Source organism: Calypte anna, chromosome 15 (assembly GCF_003957555.1).
Source record: "Calypte anna isolate BGI_N300 chromosome 15, bCalAnn1_v1.p, whole genome shotgun sequence".
Classification (NCBI taxonomy): Eukaryota; Metazoa; Chordata; class Aves; order Apodiformes; family Trochilidae; genus Calypte; species Calypte anna.
The window spans coordinates 11584676-11604267 of NC_044261.1; the positions used below are offsets into that span (position 1 = coordinate 11584676).

The window sequence follows — 19592 nt, forward strand, 5'->3', positions numbered from 1 at the left end:
ACATCGCGCCTCGACGCCACCGTCGCCACCCGCTGCCCCCCGCGACACCCCCAAACCCCACGTGCTGCCCTTCCCCTCCCTTTGGGGTGAACACGTTTTAATTCATCCCCCCCCCCCCCCGCCAGCTTTCCCACCCACCTCCCCGACCTTAAAAAAAACCAAACCAAAAAAACACAAACCACCCGCTTAAAAAAAAAAAAAAGAAAAAGAAAAAAAAAAAAAGAAGCAAACCACCCAACCCCAAAGCCACAATCCGGGTGACATCAATTTTATCAGAAGTTTATTTCTAAGAATCATTCAGGATTTCCAAAGCCCTCGACTTCCTGATTTCCAGTTTCAATAGAAATAACGATAGTGGTGCTGCTCCCCCCCACGTCCCCCCCCTCCTCCCCTTTCTTACAACACAGGCTGGCTGCCGGACCGGTATATAAACCCCGAGAAGTCCCCCAGTATGAACATGAATTTCTGAAAACTCCCTCTGCCAACACCAATCCCCATTAAGTCGCTCCCGGGACGCGGCTCACAATGAAGTTCGTGCCAGCAGGTAAAAAAAAAACCAAAAACCAAAATCCAAAAAAAAAAAAAAAAACCCAACCCAAAAAAAATTATCAACTTTTGGGGCAATTAGTTTCCCTCCTCCTCTCCTTCCTCCCTTTTTATTATTTTGCTTTTTATTAATTTTTATTTATTTATTCCTTTCCTCTTCCCTCTCCCCTCTCCTTTTTCCCGGTGATGCTCGGGCACAGGCGGGTGCCGGGTGGGGGGGGGGAGCGAAGGCTCCCGCCGTGCCGCGGTCCCCGGGGATGAGCATCTCTGGGAATTGGCAGCGGGGAGCGCGGAGCTGGCGCGGAGCAGCCAACATCTGGACACTTATATAACTCGAAAAGCTTCCAAAAGGGAAAAAAAACCAAAAACCATCAAAAATCAAAAAAAAAAAAAAAAAGCAGCAAGGAGAGGGGGATTTTTTTTTTTACTGTTTTTTTTTTAAAAAAAAAAAAAAACAAAAAAAAAACCAAAACAAAACTTTGCTGCTTTCGCTCCTTCTCCGCCGTGCCGGGAGCACCGGAGGGATGGGGAAGCTGCCAAGTGCAAGAGGAGGGGTTGGAAGGAGCGGCCGCCACCCCAGCGATAGTGCTGGGGGGTCCCCATGGGGCAGCGCCCACCCATCGCCGGGCGCACGTGGGTGCTGAGCTCTGCCCAACTGTGAAAAGGGCACAAGGCTGGGGGGGAGATGGGACGGGACGTGGCATGCGGGGGGTCAAAAGGGATTTTGGGGAGGGGTGGGTCAGCGGCGGCGGGTCGGGGCTGGCAGCACGCCCAGGTAAGTCCTTTCGCACCTGGGCAGGGGAAATGAAGGAAGGGTTTGGATTACCCGGCACCGGTGGCACGTCGGAAGCGCTGACAAGTGCGGGGCAGCTTCGGCGCTTGTCACAGTCTGGGGACTTCGCTGGCAGCAGCCCCGAACCCCACATCGTGGCATCGCCGGGACCCCCCAGCCCTGCCGGGGGAACTGGGGGAGAGGACAACACCCCCTTCCCTCCCCCCCAGCCCAGAATCCCTGGGAGGAGGACCTGGTCCCCAGGGTGCGAGCTCTGGAGGTGCTTTGGGCCTCCCCGAGTAGGGATGCTGGTTTGGGGGGGTTCCTCGGGATAGAGGGGGGGGGTGTTGGAGCACCTCGCTGGCGCAGGAGGAGGGGGACGATGGGGGTGACCAGGCTGATGGTGGCTCAAAGGTCCCCTTGGTCCATGGTCAGGGATTTCTTGGCCGGTGGCTCCAGCAGCTGCAACTTCTCCTCTCCTCGGGGGCTCCTGGAGGGCAGGGAAACTGAGGCAGGCTGGGGCGGCGGGAGGGGGGATGCCGGAGGCAGGTTTCCTTGCGGGTGCCCCCGCTGAGTCAGCCGGGGCCGGGGTGGGGCCTGGCTCCCGCAGGGCCCGGCCGAGGATAACGGGGAAAGAGGGAGGGGGGGGGGAAGAAAAAAAGCGCTTTGCATATTTGATTAAAACCCCACAGGTCGTCACCGGGGCCGGTTGCGAAATGTGGGAAGGAAACGGGGCGCCCCGCGGGGAGGGAGGCTGGGGAGAGCCTGCCGGGGGCAGGTGAGGGGGAGCACGGCAAATCTGGGGGGGGTCTGGGGGCTTACTGGACACCCAGCCGGATGGGAGGAGTCCGCAGCCTGGCTGGACGCCCACCCCTCGGTGCTGGGGGAAGGGCGAGGATCCCCCCGAGGATGCTCTGCCCTCCAGGGTAGGAAGGTCCCCCCCGCGGGCCACCCCCGGTGACGGTCAGCTCTCTGTGTCCCCACGCAGGTGTCGTGCCCTTCGTGGCCCTGCTCCTGCTGCAGCGGCGGCCGGTGGCCGGGCGGGCGCTGCTGGTGAGCGGTCCCGGCTGCCCCGGGCACGGTTTGTGCCGCTCCACCGTCCAGGAGCAGACCCGCAGGCAGGTCGCGCTGCTCAATGCCACCGCCCAGGACCTCTTCAGCCTCTATGTAAGTGGGGTTGGGGGATGGAGCCCAGGCTGGTTTACTCCATCGAGGGGCGGGAGGGATGGGGATGTCAGTAAAAGGTGGTCGGGGTGTGCGTGTATGTGTGTGTGTGTGTGTGTGTGACATGGGGGGTGACACTTTCCTCTCCTCCCAGCTGAAGTGCCAAGGAGAGCCGTTCAGCAGTGACAGTGACAAGCTCTGCAACCCCGGTGGCATCGTCTTCCCCCCCTTCCGTGTCAACCGGACGAGCGAGAGGAAGGAGGTGATGGTGGCCATGTACAAGCTCTTCGCTTTCCTCAATGCCTCGCTGGGGAACATCACACGGGACCAGGAGGAGCTCAACCCCACGGCCAAGGAGCTCCTCGACCGACTCCACAACACCACCAAAACCACCCGGGGCCTCATCTCCAACCTCACCTGCCTCCTCTGCAAGAACTACAACATCTTCCAGGTGGATGTCAGCTACGGGGAAAGCTCCAAGAGCAAGAGCGCCTTCAAGAAGAAGCAGCAGGGCTGCCAGGTGCTCAGGAAGTACGTGCAGGTCATTGCCCAGGCTGCCCGTGTCCTCCTACCTCATCTCAGCCCCCCGTGAACACCCACCCTGGCTCCTCTGCCTGCCCCACACTGGCCGTCCTCCATCGCTGCCTCCTGAACTTATTTATTACCCTGGACCTTGTGTTGGCCCCATCCATCCCCCTGGTAATTTATTTGCCCCTTGAGGGGTGAACGTTGCAGCCCTGTGCATCCCAGGTGGAGCAGGGCATGGGCTGGCATCCAGCAGGACGAGGTGGTGCATCCATCCCCGAGGTGACGCCAGAGCACGGGAAGCTCCTGGGATGGACCTCAGCTGTCCCCATGCTTACACGGGGTAGAGCTGTGTGTGCTGCCAGGGGACAGGTTCCACCCTCATGGCTAGGCTCCTCCGTTGTGGAGGGCAACCTGACAGACATCCTTCAGCATCACCCGAAAGGCTCAGGAAAAGGGATTGGGATGAAAGACACTCACTGGGATGCTGCAGCTGGTGGGGACATGGGGACACGAGGACACGCTCCCCCCCCCGCACGTTCCAGGGCTGGGCTCCCCCACAAGGAGCTGAACTGTGGGAGCCGGGGTGGCTGAGGCGGCTGGGGCTGGGTCCCACCGCCTCGGACAAAGCCACCTGCTGGGGACACAGTCGGCTGCCAACCCCCCAGGAAGCAGTGTCCCCCGGGGCAGCAGTGTCCCCCCGCGCAGGCACGGCGGGGCACGGAGAGTCCCCCCCATTCAGAAAAGAGCTTTTCCCATCGGAAGGGCTCTGAATGCACCAGTGGCCAAGGGCTGGGCTTTGGGCTTCACATTGCTGGATGTGGGGGGGACACACAGGGACGTGGGGACACACACAGGGATGTGGGGACGCAGGGACGGGCCCCAGGCTAGTGGCAGGAGACGCTGGCTGGCTCCTGGCACCAGAGAGGGCTCTGAGGGTTATTTATTGCCTCGGTGGAAAGGCCAGTGTGCCCCCAGAGCTCTGACTTGGCTTTTAATAATGTTATTAATAATGATAATTAATAATAATTAATAATAAGATTTCTGGTAATATATATAGAGAGAATTCTATTTAAATATTTATTTTTTTATACTTCTTTTCCCCCCCCTTTTTTTTTTTTTTAAATAAACCAACAGAAATGGACTGCATTCGGCTCCTCTCTGCTGGGTTCCCTTCTCCCTGGCCTTCAAACACCTCAGCTTCTTCCCTGAAACACCCTTGGCTGCTCCAAAATCCCTCAGATGTTGCTGAGGGTCATCATCCCCCATCCTTTTTCTCCTTCTAAGGGATGGTGGATTGTGGAGACATCTTCCTTGGTGGGGTTGGGGTTTAAATCAATACTCTGGGGATGCTCTGGGTTGAGGTGGGGACCATCGTGGTGCCAGGAGCAGCATGGTGTGGGAACCATCACAGTGCCAGGAGCATCCTGGTGTGGGCAACATCATGGTGTGAGGAGCATCACAGTGCTGGGAACACCACGGTGTGAGGAGCATTATGGTGTGACGGTGCAGGGAGCAGCATTCCAGTGCCTGGGGATATGGGGAAAGGCCAAATCTGGCTGGGAAGAGGCAGAGGGAGGCGAGTGAGTGTGGTGGGGGGGGGGCAAACTAAATCTCAGCCACTTCCCAAGCAGCCCTGGGAGAGGTTGAGCAAAGCTTGGCCAGGGCCAAGACCACCTAAGGCTCCTCCAGCGCCCTGCTCCTCCGTGAGCGTCTCGGATGGGGCCGTATCGGTTAACAAGAGGCTGATTATCCAGGAGACGTTGGAGTAGGATGATGAAATTTTCCTCCTCCTCCGGAGCCCTCGGGCCAACAGCCAAACCTCCCAGGCATGAGACAGTAAGCGGATGAGCTAAGATCCTGTGTGATCATCTCTTGTGTCTCGGAGGAGACCTGACCAAAAAAAAAAAAAAAAAAAAAAAAAAAAAAAAATCATTGCAAAAATTCAAAAGTTTGCCCCCCCTCCCCCAAGACCCCCTCTGTTCCTGCCCCATTAGGTTGTGCTGCTTTCCCCAGCTCCCACAGAAGGTTTCATGGCATTGGTTTGCCCCTCAAAATGGCACCATCATGGGCAGCCTGATGCCACACCAGCAGTGACAGCAGGATGAGCAGTGTGCAGGTTCAGCCTGGCCCTGCTGTCCCTCCGTGGTGGCAGGTGAGCCCCAAACCAGCACCAGCTTCCCCACCACCCAGAGGAGGCACCAGGGGACATCCCAGTGGGTCCCCAGGCATGGTGTGGCTTTTTTTCCATCATCCCATCCTGCCACCAGGGAAGGAGTGTCCCTTGTGCCAGTGCCCTGGAAGGTGCCCAGGATCCCAGCCCATTTGTAGGGTCTTTTTCCAGCTGGCACCAGGAGATAAGATGTCCTCAAACTCACCCAAACCCCTCCAAAAAGCAGGAGGGGGGCAGGGCACAGCAGCAGCCTTGGAGGGGACAGCACCATCTGTTTGGGATGATCATCATGCAACAGGGCCAGATCCTGCAGAACATGCCAGATCCTGCAGAACATGTCACTGTGTCCCTGCAGCTGGGGGCACCCAGGTGTCCTCATGGCTACCATTACCAGGCCATCAGATGGTCACCACCTTGTGTGCTGGAAATCCATGGCTGGGCATCCAGGCTGAGCCTGTTTGGGTGTAAACATCCACCCCTTGTCCCCACTGGGGATGTGGCAGGTGCCAAGAGGTGCCACCAACCCGTGCCCTGAGGCCTGGAGGGGTGACAGTGGCCAGAGATTTGGGGTTGAGCTCAGTTGGGGCCAGGAGCTGGGGCTGAGGTCCTGAGCAGGGAGCACGGCAACGAGGAGCTGTGCACATCTGGATTTCTCACGCTTGCGTTCAACGTCCCTCCTCAACCAGATGGCAAAAATAAATAAATAGAATAAATCAGAGCCTCCTGACATAAATTGGGAACTCACGCCTGGGCCCTGCGTTTCATGAGTCTCCCTGGAAGACAGTCAAACGAAGGCGAGGACAATGGGTTCACTTCTCCCCCGTGTCGGGTCATTCCCAGTTAAGGCTCATTAGTGGCGGGCGGGGGATTAACTCTTCCTTCCCTGGAAAAGTGGCTCCTGCCAGAGCACGAACCAGACCCTAAAATTCCCCCAAGCCCCATCCTTGGCCTCCCCCCGGGGATTTGGGGCTGGAGGCTGGTGCCATCCCCCCAGCTGCTGGGAGCCGGGATGCGTCTCCCTGTGCTTGGTGGACATCCCAAACCCGAGGGAGGTGGAAAAGGTTCTCGATGACCTCAGCCAGCGGCCGATCCCACCCACCCGGCGCTCGGGGGAAGCGGGCGAGCCCCGCGAGCCGGCCCGCAAGCACCGGGAAAGGAACCGGCCCTGGGGCTTCCTGGCGAGCCCGACCGGACCCCGTTAGCCCTAGGAAAGGAGAAACTATTTTGGTTGGGGTGGGAGCCAAGGAAAGGGGATGGGGGTAAACGGGGGAGGGGGTGGCTCTGGGGAGCCGTTGGCTGCGATGAGGACGGTGCCCGCGCCCCGGTAACGGAGCGGTCTGACCAGCGGCCCCGCGTCGGGTCAGGGCTGCCTGCGGGGAACGCGGGACGTGAGGAGCGGCTCCTGCCCGCGGTGAAGTCAGTGCCGCTGCCTGGGTGTGACTGCCTGACCTCAGACCTTGGCCCCGCGGCGTGGATCATGTGCTGAGTGACGCCGAGCAGCCCGGCCGGCCGGGTCCGAGCCGCTGCCCCGGGGCCACCCGCCAGACCGGGCTTGCCGTGCGGGAGGTGCAGGTGCGGTGCGGGAGCACCCACAGCTCTGCATCCCCCTCCCCCCAAGCCTCCACAGCGGGAGGTGGGGGCCACGTCTTGTATCCCCGGGGTCTGAGCATCCCAACCGAGGCTGATCCCCAACACCCTGGCGGCTGGGCAGTTCCCTGAAAGGTCCCGCTATCCACCAGTGCTGGGGTCACACCCACTGGTGCCCACAGCAGAGCCACTTCGCTGTCAAGGAGGTGCCACATGGGAGATGTGCTCAGCTGGGAAAGATCTCCTCGTCAGGCCCCCAGCCCCAAGCTGAGTGCCAGCAGGTCCCTGAGGAGGGGAACATAGAAGCATAAATGATTTTGGTTGGAAGGGACCTTAAAGATCATCCATGGGCAGGGACACCTCCCACCAGCCCAGGGTGCTCCAAGCCCCATCCAACCTTCAACACTGCCAGGGATGGGGCATCCACAGCTTCTGGGGGGCAACCTGGGACGGGGGCTCAGCACCCTCACACCAAAGAATTTCTTCCTAAGATCTCCTCTCAACTTCCCTTCTTCCTGTAAAGCCAACGTGGTGTCCAAAGGGCTGGCCAGTGGCTCTCCCTCCACTGTCTCAGGCTGGCCACCAGCCCGAGCACGGAAAGAAGAGCTGAGCCCATCTGAAACACATTCATCCCCGGGCACTGTTGCTGCAATAGCAGATGCTCCAGTGGGTCCCCAGCCACATCACAGCTCGGCAGCGCAGGAACCTCACGTTCACATGGGAAGAAACAGCCCTTGCCCTGAATGGCCCAAACTCCTAATTGGAGACCAACCGTAACGAATAAAGGAGACAATGGGTTGGAGGCGAGACGAACGCAACCTCTGTCGCAGGACCCGGCTCTGAGAAGTCGTCTCCATGCCTGGCAGGGGTCTTGGCACGGGGCTGGCAAAAGCCAAGGGGAGGGTGGGGGTTGGATCCGGACCCCCCGGCACAGCCACTCGCTGTGTGACACTGCTGGAGCTTGGGGCTGGCTCAGGAGCTGGATGACACATCCCCAGCCGTCCCCCGAGACCCTGGTTGGCAGCTTTGCTAAGCAAGTGTTTAGTCTTGTGGAGAGAGAGCTTGGAGCGGGGTCAAACCCAGCCCCAGGGGAGCTGCTGGAGAGGCCTCTCTACACTGCTCCCCAAGTGCCATCCCCCCCATGCCCTGGAGAGGGCTGAGGGGACCCTTCCCCATCAAGGAGGAGACACACTGCCATGTCTTCCACCAGGAGAGACGGGCAAGGGCAGGAGCTGGGTGGCTGATGGCCGGGGTTATCTCGGCACGGTGATCACCTTCCAACAGAGGACAGGGGAAATTCTGCAGCCCTGGGTGCTTCCACTGCTGATGGAGGAGCCTCAATAAGGAGCTCAGCACCCTGACCAGAGTCTGATAGGGCACGCAGAGCACCCAGGCAGAGTGGTCAGAAAGGAGGTGAACATCCCAGCTCTTCCACCCCTGCTCTGCTTGAGTCTGAGTCCTTGCAGATACTGAGTCCAAAATGCAGCAGGACCTGCAAGACTGAAGCTCTTTGAGATGCATCTGCTGGACAAAGGAACTTCAGATGGTCTGAAACTACACATCCCCTGCCTGGGGAGGGGAAAAAGGGAAATGGAGGTCACTGGAAAGAGGCAAAGGGCTGGCAGGGGTGAAGAACTGGGAACCCAAGAGAGCTTCCAGAGGAACAGGCACCACTGGGAGAGACTCACCAGGAGGATAGTGAGGAAGGACCAGTCCTGGGATGAAGCAGGAGCTGCATCAGCTCCCTGGTGTCCCCAGAGCCAGGGGGACACAGCATGGCATGGGGAGGGGGTACACACTGCTGAAGCCCCCCGTGCCCCTCCTGCTGCCACAGCTTGCAGTCCCCATCCCCAGAGAGCAAAGGAGGGGGTTGTGCCACCTTTAGCAGCACAGCAGTGTGGCTCTGTGGGAAGAGGAGTCCCTGCCATCATTTTCCCCACCAAGGTGAAGTCAGAAAATGAGTAAAGGCAGTGGAGATTCCTGGAGAAAGATAGAAACTGGAAAGCAGAGATTTATTTTGATGTTAAAGAGAGATGGCAAAAGAGAATAGATGTGACTGAGACCAAACCTGTCCCCCCCTCTGAAGTGTCCACCTGCTCCTTGCTCCCCTTGAGTTCTCCAACCCCAGGGAGCAGCAGCACCTCCATCCCAACAGCACAGTGGGGAGAGCAGGAGCAGCTCCCAGACCAACCCAGGGGATGCCCCACTCTGTAGCACCCTGCTCACCACCTCCACCATGTGGCACCCGACAGTGGGGTCATGCTGGGGACCCCCACCCATGGCAGCAGCAGGATGGGGTGGGAGCCCTGATGGGTGCCTGGCTGTGTCTCCCTCCCCTGGGTGCTGAGCTCACCACACGGACGCCCCGGCTTTAGCTGCCCCTGGGATACATTTTTAGGGCCAGAGCAGCTGCCATGTTAATTTATTGCACCCAAAGGAATGTCAATGTGCTACCTGGCACAGGTCATGCTCACCTCTCCCCACTGACTGCTCCTTTGAGTCTTATTTCCCAAGGTGTGCGTGCAATCCCACTGGGCCAGCGTGTGCGTGCCTGTGGCTGCCAACCACGTAAGGGCCCCAGGCTCCAGAGATAGGAAGTTCCTACACTTCTTGTAAAGACAGGAGCTGGAGAGGAACAAGTCCTAAATGATCCCCCACGGTGGTGGAGAAGCTGCAGTGTGAACCCAGCCTTTCCCAGCCACCAGAGAATCTCCTCCTCCGCAGCCAGGGTGCTGCAAGGCACAAACCTGCCCAGAACAACACGCTTGACTCATTTGTCTGCTCCTAGAAAGATTTCTGATTGCCTTCCTCCTGGTCAGGCATATCCCTGGGGCTGGGAGGGCAGTCTTGGGTGGGCAAAGTCCATCTCCTGCTGGTGGGATGCCTGCCAGGCTCTAGGATGGGGCTTTCCATCAGGAAGTTGTGGTCATCCCACCTCGGCACTGCCAAACACAACACCCTGGTACTGATGTATATCAGTCCTGTGCAGGGCAACAGGAGCTCTCCCCACTTGCCCATCAACCCAGCACCACCAGTCCCTATCATCCCATCACCCCCAGTCCCTATCATCCCATCACCACCAGTTCCCATTGCCCAGCATCATCAGGTCCCATCATCCCAGCACCACCAGTCATCCTCTCAGCATCAGCAGTCCCTATTACCAGCAGTTCCCATCACTACCAGTCTCCATAATCCCAACACCACCAATCCCTTAGGTGTAGTGGGAGGAGCCATTCTTGCTCCTGAAGCTCGATGAGCTGCTGGTCTCTTCCAGGACTCCAGCCACCACACAGCGCTTCCAGGGTAGAAGTGTAGCAGGAAGAGCCTTTCTTGCTCCAGAGGCTCGACGAGCTGCTGGCCTCTCCATGCCTCGCACCAGAGTGAGCTGAGGTGCCTTCTGTGGGTGTGAGTCCCACCTTTATTGGCCCCCTGGTCTTGCTCATGCCCAATAGGGGCCTGTCCTAATCAGGCACAGGTGGACTCACACCCACTCACTGGCAACTCAAGGCACCTGGCTGACAATGTTTCTCTACACTTAGGCACCAGGAGGCCCCTCGAGGACCAGCTTTTCCCATCTCCTGGGAGCAGTGACAGGCTCTCTCTTTTTCCAGCTCTGCTGCAATCAATATTAAAGCTTCCTTCACCCCTTCCAGCCTGCTGGGGCAGAGGGGAGCAGCCCAGTTGGGGCTGATGGGGAGAGCAGCACAGCCCGACCCCAAGCACAACATCGCACATTCAACTCACAGCCAAGCCCAGGAGGAAACGAACCTCAGCTGAGCCTCTTCACAGCTCCTACCACCGGGCTCTTCCCCAAAAAGGTCTCGGATGAGCAGCAGGAGGGACCTCTCCCATCACCCCGCAGCTGGGGAAGAATGAGTGGAGCTGCACAGCACCACGGGCTCCTGGCTCCCCACCCTGTGCTGGTGGCATCGCTGTCCCAGCGACATCCCTGGGTTCTGTCCCACGTCCCTGGGTCCTGTCCCACATCCCTGGGTCCTGTCCCACATTCCGGGGCCCCGTTTCACACCCGGGTGTGTTTATGTCTCCGCATGTCAGCCCAGCACCTGTGTTTATGTGTGTGTTTCCGTGTGTGTGCGTGTGGCTCTGTGTGTGTGGCGGGGTTTCTGGGTGTGCACGGGTGTCTCTGTGCACCGGGCTCTCAGCTAACCTCTTAGAAAATGAAAACAAGCCTGGAAGCCTGGCAGCTGTTCCCCGAACCCGGCTCCAGAACCGCTTCCAGACAGACAGTAACCACAGGGCTGATGACCGAGCACACACGCTTCCCTTCAGGCCTCCTTAATTGCGCCGTCAGAAATTTGGGAACAAAGGAAATTAAAGACTAATCTGATAGCAATAAATATGTCACGGGAGCAATAAGAGGCAGGCAGCTCCCCGGGTGCCTGGGAACCATCCTCTCCTGACGGTGGTGGGAGAAGGGGTTGGTGGAGCTGCCAGAGCCACGGGCACAGGACCAGGCTTGGCCAGGACTCTGCCAAAAGTTGGGTGGGCATTGGCAGCACCGCTGACCCCGGGAGCGGCCTGGGAGGGCTCCAACACGGATGCAGGCCAGTGATGGCCACGTTGGATTTCTCATGGAAACTTGTGTAGGAACTTGCCAGGTCCCAGGATTTTTTTTTTTTAGGGTTTGGGTTTTTTGTTTTGTTTTGGTTTTTTTTCGCTTGCCTTTGCCCAGATTTTCTCTAACCAGCTCCTCTGATTCCCTCCAGCTGCCTGCACGCGAGTGCTGAGCAAGGAAACGCCTGGAGTGAGCTGGGAGGAGAAGAACTGCTGCTGCTGCTGCTGCTGCTGCTGCTGCTGCTGCTGCCCTGGTGGGCACATGGCCAGGGGCATCCAGCGGCAGGTCACCACTGGGAGCACGTTTGCTTACTGGTAAAGCTAGGGGTACAACAAGGTGTTGGCACAGTGGTGGGAAGCAGGGTTGGTGGCAGCAGGTTTTGAAGGAGGATGAGCAGGATCTCTCTTCTTTTCTGAAGACTTTCAAAAACCCACCTGGATGTGTTCCTGTGTGGCCTGCCTGAGGTAATCCTGCTTTGACACAGGGGTTGGACCTCTAGAGGTCCCTTCCAACCTCTGACATTCTATGATTCCAGGATTTTATGATCTGACAGTGATGGCAGCAGTAGCCAGGAAGCCCTCCTGCCCAGCCACCAGCTCGCAGGATGATTTGAACACTTGGGTCACAGTCCTGACCCACCTGAGATAGGAATACACCTGCCAGAAAGAATGGAAAAGCTGAGCCTGGAACAGGAGTGATGTTAGCCATCAATGGAGGGTGGGATGAGAAACCCTGAGCTTCATCCACAGCACAAGACCTTCAGGGGAGTTCTCCCCATGCCCGTGCTGGGTTTGCTGCCTGCTGAAGGCAGGACAGGGATGTGCAGCATCTCTGAGCTATAGTCCTCAATTCCAGGGACTTTTCTCCCAACTTTTACCTCCTGTCTGTGACGTGCAAGTGGTTTGGTTAAGAGCCACTCTGAGATGTCCAGGGTGAGGGGTTGAATTCAGGCAGCAGAATGGATTTGCTGGTCTAAATTCCTTCTGGTGCCAGAAAGTTTCCTTGGCTTCTTTACAGTGGTGTCCAGGCTATTGTGGGAAAGCACTGAGCACCGATCACCACTTTGCTTCTGCTAAAGGCAGTGTCACAAGGCTTGGAGAGAGAGCCTGGGGAACCAAGTAATTTTTGGCTGAAAAAGCATCTTTTGATAACCACAGGGGAGGAGGGAGCCAGCTGGGCAGAAAACACAGGCAGGGCTGATCCCTTGAAATAGCCAAACTGCAAAAAAAAAAAAACTAAATCAAAAAACCTAACAAAAAACCCTGGGGTAATAACTCCCCCCAGCCAGCACACCCCAGGCCCCACACTCACCGGGATCCATCCCACTCTTATCCCCAAATCCCCTCACTCTCCCGACCCTGCCAGTCGCTTCTTCTGGGGCAATTTCTGCCAAGTTCCTTCAGGGCTGATCGGGGTTAGGGCAGCCAAAGCCTTTTTGCTGATGGGCACGTTGCCGGGGCAGCGCCCGGAGGGCAAAGGCGCTGCTGGAGTTTCCCTTCCCGGGAGGCGGAGGGGAAGGAAATGCGGTCGCCCCTGGGCTGGCGGTGGCCGAACCGCTGCAAGGGGGGGTTGGACTGCAGGCAGCTGCTTCTGCTGCTGGGGAGGCTGCACCTCCAGTCCTGGGGTCATTTCAGGGCTCCTCAGGAGCAGAAGGACATTGAGGGGTTGGAGTGTGTCCAGAGAAGGGAATGGAGCTGGGGAAGGGGCTGGAGCACAAGGAGAAGGTCTGGAGAGCAAGGAGGAGGGGATGGAGAACATGGAGAAGGGGCTGGAGAAGTTGTGAGGAGCAGCTGAGGGAGCTGGGGTGTTGATCCTGGAGCAGAGGAGGCTGAGGGGAGACCTTCTGGCTCTCTGCAACCCCCTGAGAGGAGGCTGCAGCCAGGGGGGTTCGGCTCTGCTCCCAAGGAACAAGGGATGGGACAAGAGAAAACAGCCTCAAGTTGTCCCAGGGGAGGTTTAGGTTGGAGCTTGGGAATGATTTCTCCCTGGAAAGGGTTGTCAGGGCCTGGCTGCCTAGGGCAGGGGTGGAGTCCCCATTCCTGGAGGGGTTTCAAAGCTGTGCACATGCGGTGCTGAGGGACACGGGTTAGTGGTGGCCTTGGCAGTGCTGAGTTAACAGTTGGACTGGATGTTCTTAAAGCTCTTTTTCAACCCAAACGATTCAATGAATTCATGATGGATCCCTCTCTGCTCAAAATGACAAACAGTGTGACCTACCCGAGCTCTGCTCCACAGCAGGATGAATAAGCCTGCCAGCTGCAAGCACAGCCCCACGGGGTCAGCTGCTATGTGCTGGGTGACACCCAGGCCTGCTCACCAGCTGGACCTGGCACAGTTCAATTCCAGACCTTGATGCCTGGTCCAGCACCCAGGATTTTGGTTGAAGCACATCAGAGTCGAGCAGGCAGAGCAACCCTGAGGAGCAGGACAGGAGGGAGACAAGGCGGGAAACCCTGCCCTTGTCTGGAGCTCCAGCACCTTTCTCAGCCCTGAAAAGTTGCTTTTGGGAAAAGCAAAGGATTCTGCCCACCCTTGACATGGGGGCACAACCAAGAGCCCAGATCCATGAAGGTGGCTTCCTCCTGACAGCACTGTCATGGAAGGAAGATAGGAAGATCAAGGCAGCTTCTCCTTTTTTTCCAGATGGGAGAATGCTGAGGAGCTGAGCAGCTTGGGCACCCAGGCTAGGGGAAATCCAAGGTTCACCTCCCACTATGCAAAGCTGTTTGTACATTTATGTCCCCGAGGGAAATGTCTGGCCCAAAAACCCAAGGGCGCAGAGCCACCTCGCTTCCAAAATACCAAGGAAGCCATTCCACCAGCCACAGGGCTGCTCCTGCTCTGCCCCATCACTGGAGCAGGCTGTGGCCCCACAGTCCCACGCAGGCAGTGATTTCCATATTCCCCTTCTTCCCCAGGTGGGGCTCCGAGAAGGAAGTTTCCACCAAGAACAGACTTGCCTTGCTCCCAGCAAAGGGGAATCTGCACCCTGACTTTGCTTAAGAATCTTACTCAGAAGGCATCAAGGCTTCTTTGTAACCTCCTGCCTACCCCTCCTGCAGAGGGGCAGCTGTTGTGGCTGGCCTCCTTCTTCCTCCCAGCCCACGCAGAGGGGTTCAGTTACTTCCAAAGAGCTGCCTGTTCATGTGTTTCCTTAGCAGAGGTATGTTCCTTGGCTGCAGGAACAGCCAAGAGCAGGTGGGCCCCAAGAATGAAGGATGTTTTTCCCTCTTTCTTCAACCTAAGTAGGTCAGAGCAGCCCTCCCAGCATCCTGGAAACAGAAGGCTGGACCTGGGGGAACATGATCCGTCACCTGCCCTCTTCTTTAGGAAATGCTGGTAGATAGGGCACAGAAATCTGTCCCTCAAGTGCAGCACAGCTCTCAAAGCACCTCACTGGAGTGTCACCCCCACGAATTCTCCATGAGTCCATTTTTTCTGCAGAAAACTGACTTTCTGAGGAGTGGGAAAGAAGAAGACCCAAGGTTCCCATGTTTTCACTCCATCTTTTCTTTGCTGTCCTATGCCAAATCATCTTCTTGCCCAGCCTCACGTCCAGCCTGATGATCCTGTCCAAACCATCTGTACTCAGGTGGGGCCGGCCCGTACACACCTCCTGGGAATGCTGTATACACCACAGGATTTAGAGGGATCAACTCTAACCTCCAGGATCACCAAATGCAAAGAAAGTGACTCTTTGCTTCACAAAAGGCTGCAGAAATACTGAAGACAGCAAAATTCTCATCTCATGGCACCAACAGTGATGGCTTAAGCCATTTTTTTTTTTAGATCAAAGGAAGGTGGGAATGGCCAGATCAGACTTAAAGCCCCTGCAGCCAATCTCAGTCTCTGGCAGTAACTCACACCACATGCTCCAGAGGAAGGTGGAAAACCTCCTCAGTGCATGGATGCAAACTAAACCACCACTGCTTGACCTCTCCTCACCCCCCACGAGGACACAGGAGCAAGGCTTTGCTAGGCAAGCCCACCATGGGATGGATGGATGGATGGATGGATGGATGGATGGATGGATGGATGGATGTTCACACCTGCTCATACCAAGACTGATGTTAGTGGGGAAAGGTCCCTTTACCAATAACAGAAAGAGAGATCAAAGACTTCCTTTGGAATGATTCAGAAGAAGAGTCCATCTCTGCTCTGAATCATCCTGGGGAAGAGCTGATCTCTTTTCATTGACCAAATATGGAGTTCAGGGCTGTTGGCCTTCAGTTGGATCCCTCAAACACCTCAAGTTAGGGGGAATACACAACCCAAAAGGGTTTCTGCTTCACTGAAACATCCCTTTACAGGGACCTCCATTAAGATACCTCCCTCAAACACAAAATGGCACCAGAACACACAACCGAGGTGCACACCACACGACAGTGAAATGACATCCACCCAAGAGCTGAGTTCAGCAAAAGCTTCATTTCCCAAAGCCCCGTTTCATGAGGCTCTCCAGTAATATTCCAGATTAACAAAGGAAATCCTGAACAGAAGTCTATGCAGCATCAGAAACTCCAGATAAGCATCTGATGACAGCACCCCTGAAGAGCTCACACACATCACTCTTACGGCAGAGCTGTGTGGCCTCAGGAAAGTCACTTTCTGTTTAAATTAAAGCTTCTCCCTCTTTATAGAGGGAATAAAGATCACAGGATGCCAGGTTGGAATGGACCTCAAGGATCACCTAGTCCAACCCTTCTAATATTATTATTGATGTGAGATGTCCCAGCACCCCATCGAGCTGAGACTTAAAACTTTCCAGAGTGGGGGAATCCACCGCTTCCCCTGGGATGTTCAGCCTCCTTTGAAAAGAACTTTGTGATGAAATAAGTACTGATGGATTAATGGATTTACTGTCAGAAAGCAAAGGAAATACCAATTGCAAGAGTCTGAAAAATCCAAGTCTGCCCACGAGCAGCATTTCCTGCCAGGGTGATGCACACGGGGGTGACTATGACACAAGCACAGCTCTTGTGACGTAACAAGGAGCCCTGGGCACGCTCTGGTGAGCTCACAGCAGGTCTGAACCCCAGCCACAAGGCTTCAGCCTGGCACGGCTTCCCTCAGCTACAAAATACCCGAGTGTCCAGAGGCTGGTGGAGTGATTTCAGAGGCACCCTTGACATCAGCACAGCCACCCCACGCGTTCCCACCGGCCCAGCCGGTGCAGGTCCCTGGAGTTTCACCCACTGTGCTCCAGGAGCAATTATCAAAGCACTTGAGTCATGAGAAGCCTCATTGACCATTGCTGAGTACTTCCTTTGTCCAAGGTGGAAGGATGCCCAGGCAGAAATTTCTGCCTCTCCTATCTAACTCTCTTTCCTTACACAGCAAGCTCTTGTTGCTGGGCTATAGGGAATTTTTGCCCTGGGTTTCTTGACGTGATCTTTTTCAGACAAAAATCCTGACTCATGGAGCTGTGACGTTGACTATACTGCTGTGTAAGGCCTGATACAATGAGATACTTGGCACTGGGCTACTCCTAACCCAGCCAAGGAGAATATATGCATTTTTCAGAACTGAATATTTCTATTTTCTACTTTTAAAGACAGAGGAGGGAAGCCTTAGCAATGCCTTAGTGATGAGGGTCACCCAAACACAGTCGATGGCTCCCACTGGATAGTTAAATAAGTGAAATGGAAAAATAATGGTTTTCCCTTTTCCTTTGCAATCGGTGGCCAAATACGCTGATTCTCTTCCGGCATGAGCAGCTGCCAATTTCAGAGAAGAAAATCTCTTGTAGCCAAGAAGCTCAGCTCTTACATTCTCTCAAACAGCCTGGGAAAAGGAAAGCCAGCCAGCCAATTGGCTACATTATTTTTTCTGAAAATAAGGAGGTAATGGCCCTCTGAAACACCATCGACAAACTTACTCACAAACTGATGTCTCTTTTAAAGCAGAAAGTTGACACATCCACGTCAAATCCTTGCTGGCACTTGGAACTCCTTCACAGAATCACTGTGTGATTTCATAGAACAGAATCATCAAATCGTTTTGGTTGGAAAAGACATTTCAGGTCATGGAGGTCAATTGTTAACTCAGCATTACCAAGGCCACCACCACCCCCTGTCCCTCAGCACCACATCTCCAGGGCTTTGAAACCCCTCCAGGGATGATGGGGACTCCAGCCCTGCCCTGGGCAGCCTGGGCCAGGCCCTGACAACCCTTTCCAGAGAGAAATCATTCCCAAGCTCCAACCTAAACCTCTCCTGGTGCAACTTGAGGCCATTCCCTCTTGTTCGATCACTTGTGACACTTTTCAAGTCACCCAAAGCGTTTAAGCACACAAAGCTTTCCCAAACTTTAAGCAAGCAGCATCCTTGGATGAGCCTATCTGGCCTTACCCAAAATGCATAAAGATACTGAGACCATTTGGCTTTGGTTTTTTTTTTTAATAAATTCCTGCCCGTAGCCTCGGGTTAAGCTCTCTCTGTGCAGAACTTTGAAAATAGAAAGCAAATGTTGTCAGGCAACAGACCTAATTCTTTTTTTTTAACTTTAGTGTCATTCCACTGCATGGGCTGGGAAGCCAGGTAACAGCCAAGCAACCACAAGCCAAAGGAAATATTTGGGTGCGTACAGGCAACTACGCGTTGTCTCCGGGTTGTGCTTACCAAGATCTTCCATATGTCTGAAGTCTGCACTGATTCAGAACCTCTTTCCCATGGAATAATACCAAGATCTTTTGAGGGGAGTTTTGCTATGTGCTGTGCTACAGTCTCCTGTCCCACTTGAAGTTGGGCAGTGCTGAAACCTTCTCCCCTGCCCCCCAGCACCCCAGCTTGGTTTCACCATTCCCACCACCATTCCCCTTGCATCATTAACCAACTCCTGGCCACGGGCTGAGCCAGACCAGGCAAAGATTCTAGCTGGAAACTAAGTCAACAATGAGTGAGTGACTTAAGCTTTTAGGAGAACAGTCAAGGATTGCAGCAGTCATAAGCTACCTGTGCTATCCCTTCCCATCCCTCTGGTTAGAGGATGTGGCTCTGACAACCAAAGCCCTGCTGATGCCTGATCTTGTGGACTATTAGAAGTGATACATGGCAAGTAATTACTTCCAGTGAACATGATGAAGCCTTCAGTAAACGGGGGGATGCTGGGACTGGAGAGCTGTAGCAGAGAACAGTTGGATATGTGTGAGCAGAGCTCAGGTGCTCAAAGGTGGAACAGCAGAGAGAGAAAAAAATAACCTTTTCCTTTTGATGTAAGTAGAGCTCCTTCACCCTGGAAACACTGGTTGTGAATGAAACTGCATCCCACTATGCTGTTTTATTTATTCTGTGGAAGCATCTTGAAGTGTCTGACAAGATCAAAGCCCTGTAATGGCAGCTCCTCAAAGGCTCCTGAGATGTGGTTCCTGCCTCCAAAGGCCAGGACACTCCAGAGGGGGGGAAAACCACTGAATGCCTCCACAGGGGCATGCAGGAGATCTCCCACATCCCAGTGCTGAGCTTCACCCAAAGGGACACGCAGCTTCAGTTTACTGGGTCGGCTGAACTTTCATGAAAAAGCATTCAGGGACAAAAAGCAACTGTCCCTCTGGCTCTCCTGATGACTCCCTGACCCATGGCTGCATCTCTACCACCTGCTCAAGCTGACATTCACGGGTCTGAGGCTGGCAAAGGCTTGGCTAGATTCTAGCCAACTCAAAATGCCACTCTGTTTTCTACAAACACCATTTTCCTGTGTTTTAGACAGTCTTACCCTCTGTTACTGAAAAAAGGTCTGTGTGTGATTCAAGGTCAATTTACTGCACAAAGGACTTGGTTTCCTGTTATCAAGCCCAGACTTTCATCAGAATAAACATCCCCTCTTTGCATGTCCTATAAAGAAATACAAGCAAGATGAACAGAATATATCATGACATACTTGTAAAAGAAGCCAGCACCTGATACTGCCTACCACATCCCTTCCTCCTGCTGGTAGGTGCTTTCTCAGAGCCCTCCAGGGCAGATCTTGGGTACTTTCTTTTGAACAGCATCAATAGGCTGTGAGTCTTCCTGATTTATGCTTAGGGCAATATCTTCTCCATAACAAAGATCTCCTCTTTACTAAGGTGTAAAATGGAGAGCGAAACCAACATCTGGTCAGAGAAGAAAACACCCACACCAAGCTCCTCTAAGTAAATGGGGACAGTTGTATTATTTCTGTTACAACTAGGATCATGTAATCCCTGTGTTCAACCCATGAATATTTTACAGCCAGAGTAACTTGATTCCTATTTTTCTAGCACAGAAATG

General features: G+C 55.2%; 1 protein-coding gene across 1 annotated transcript; it reads left to right on the forward strand.

Moving 5' to 3' along the window:
- The first annotated feature begins 471 nt into the window (after positions 1–471).
- On the forward strand, positions 472–3434 carry LIF (LIF interleukin 6 family cytokine). Its single transcript, XM_030460619.1, has 3 exons — positions 472–544; positions 2307–2485; positions 2637–3434. The coding sequence occupies exons 1-3, from the start codon at positions 526–528 to the stop codon at positions 3072–3074; spliced, it is 636 nt and encodes a 211-aa protein (XP_030316479.1). The 5' UTR covers positions 472–525; the 3' UTR covers positions 3075–3434.
- The last annotated feature ends 16158 nt before the right edge of the window (positions 3435–19592 follow it).

Coding starts and splice junctions, on each gene's coding strand:
- LIF (XM_030460619.1), top strand. Junction 2,486..2,636: donor AGGACCTCTTCAGCCTCTAT/GTAAGTGGGGTT, acceptor CTCTCCTCCCAG/CTGAAGTGCCAAGGAGAGCC.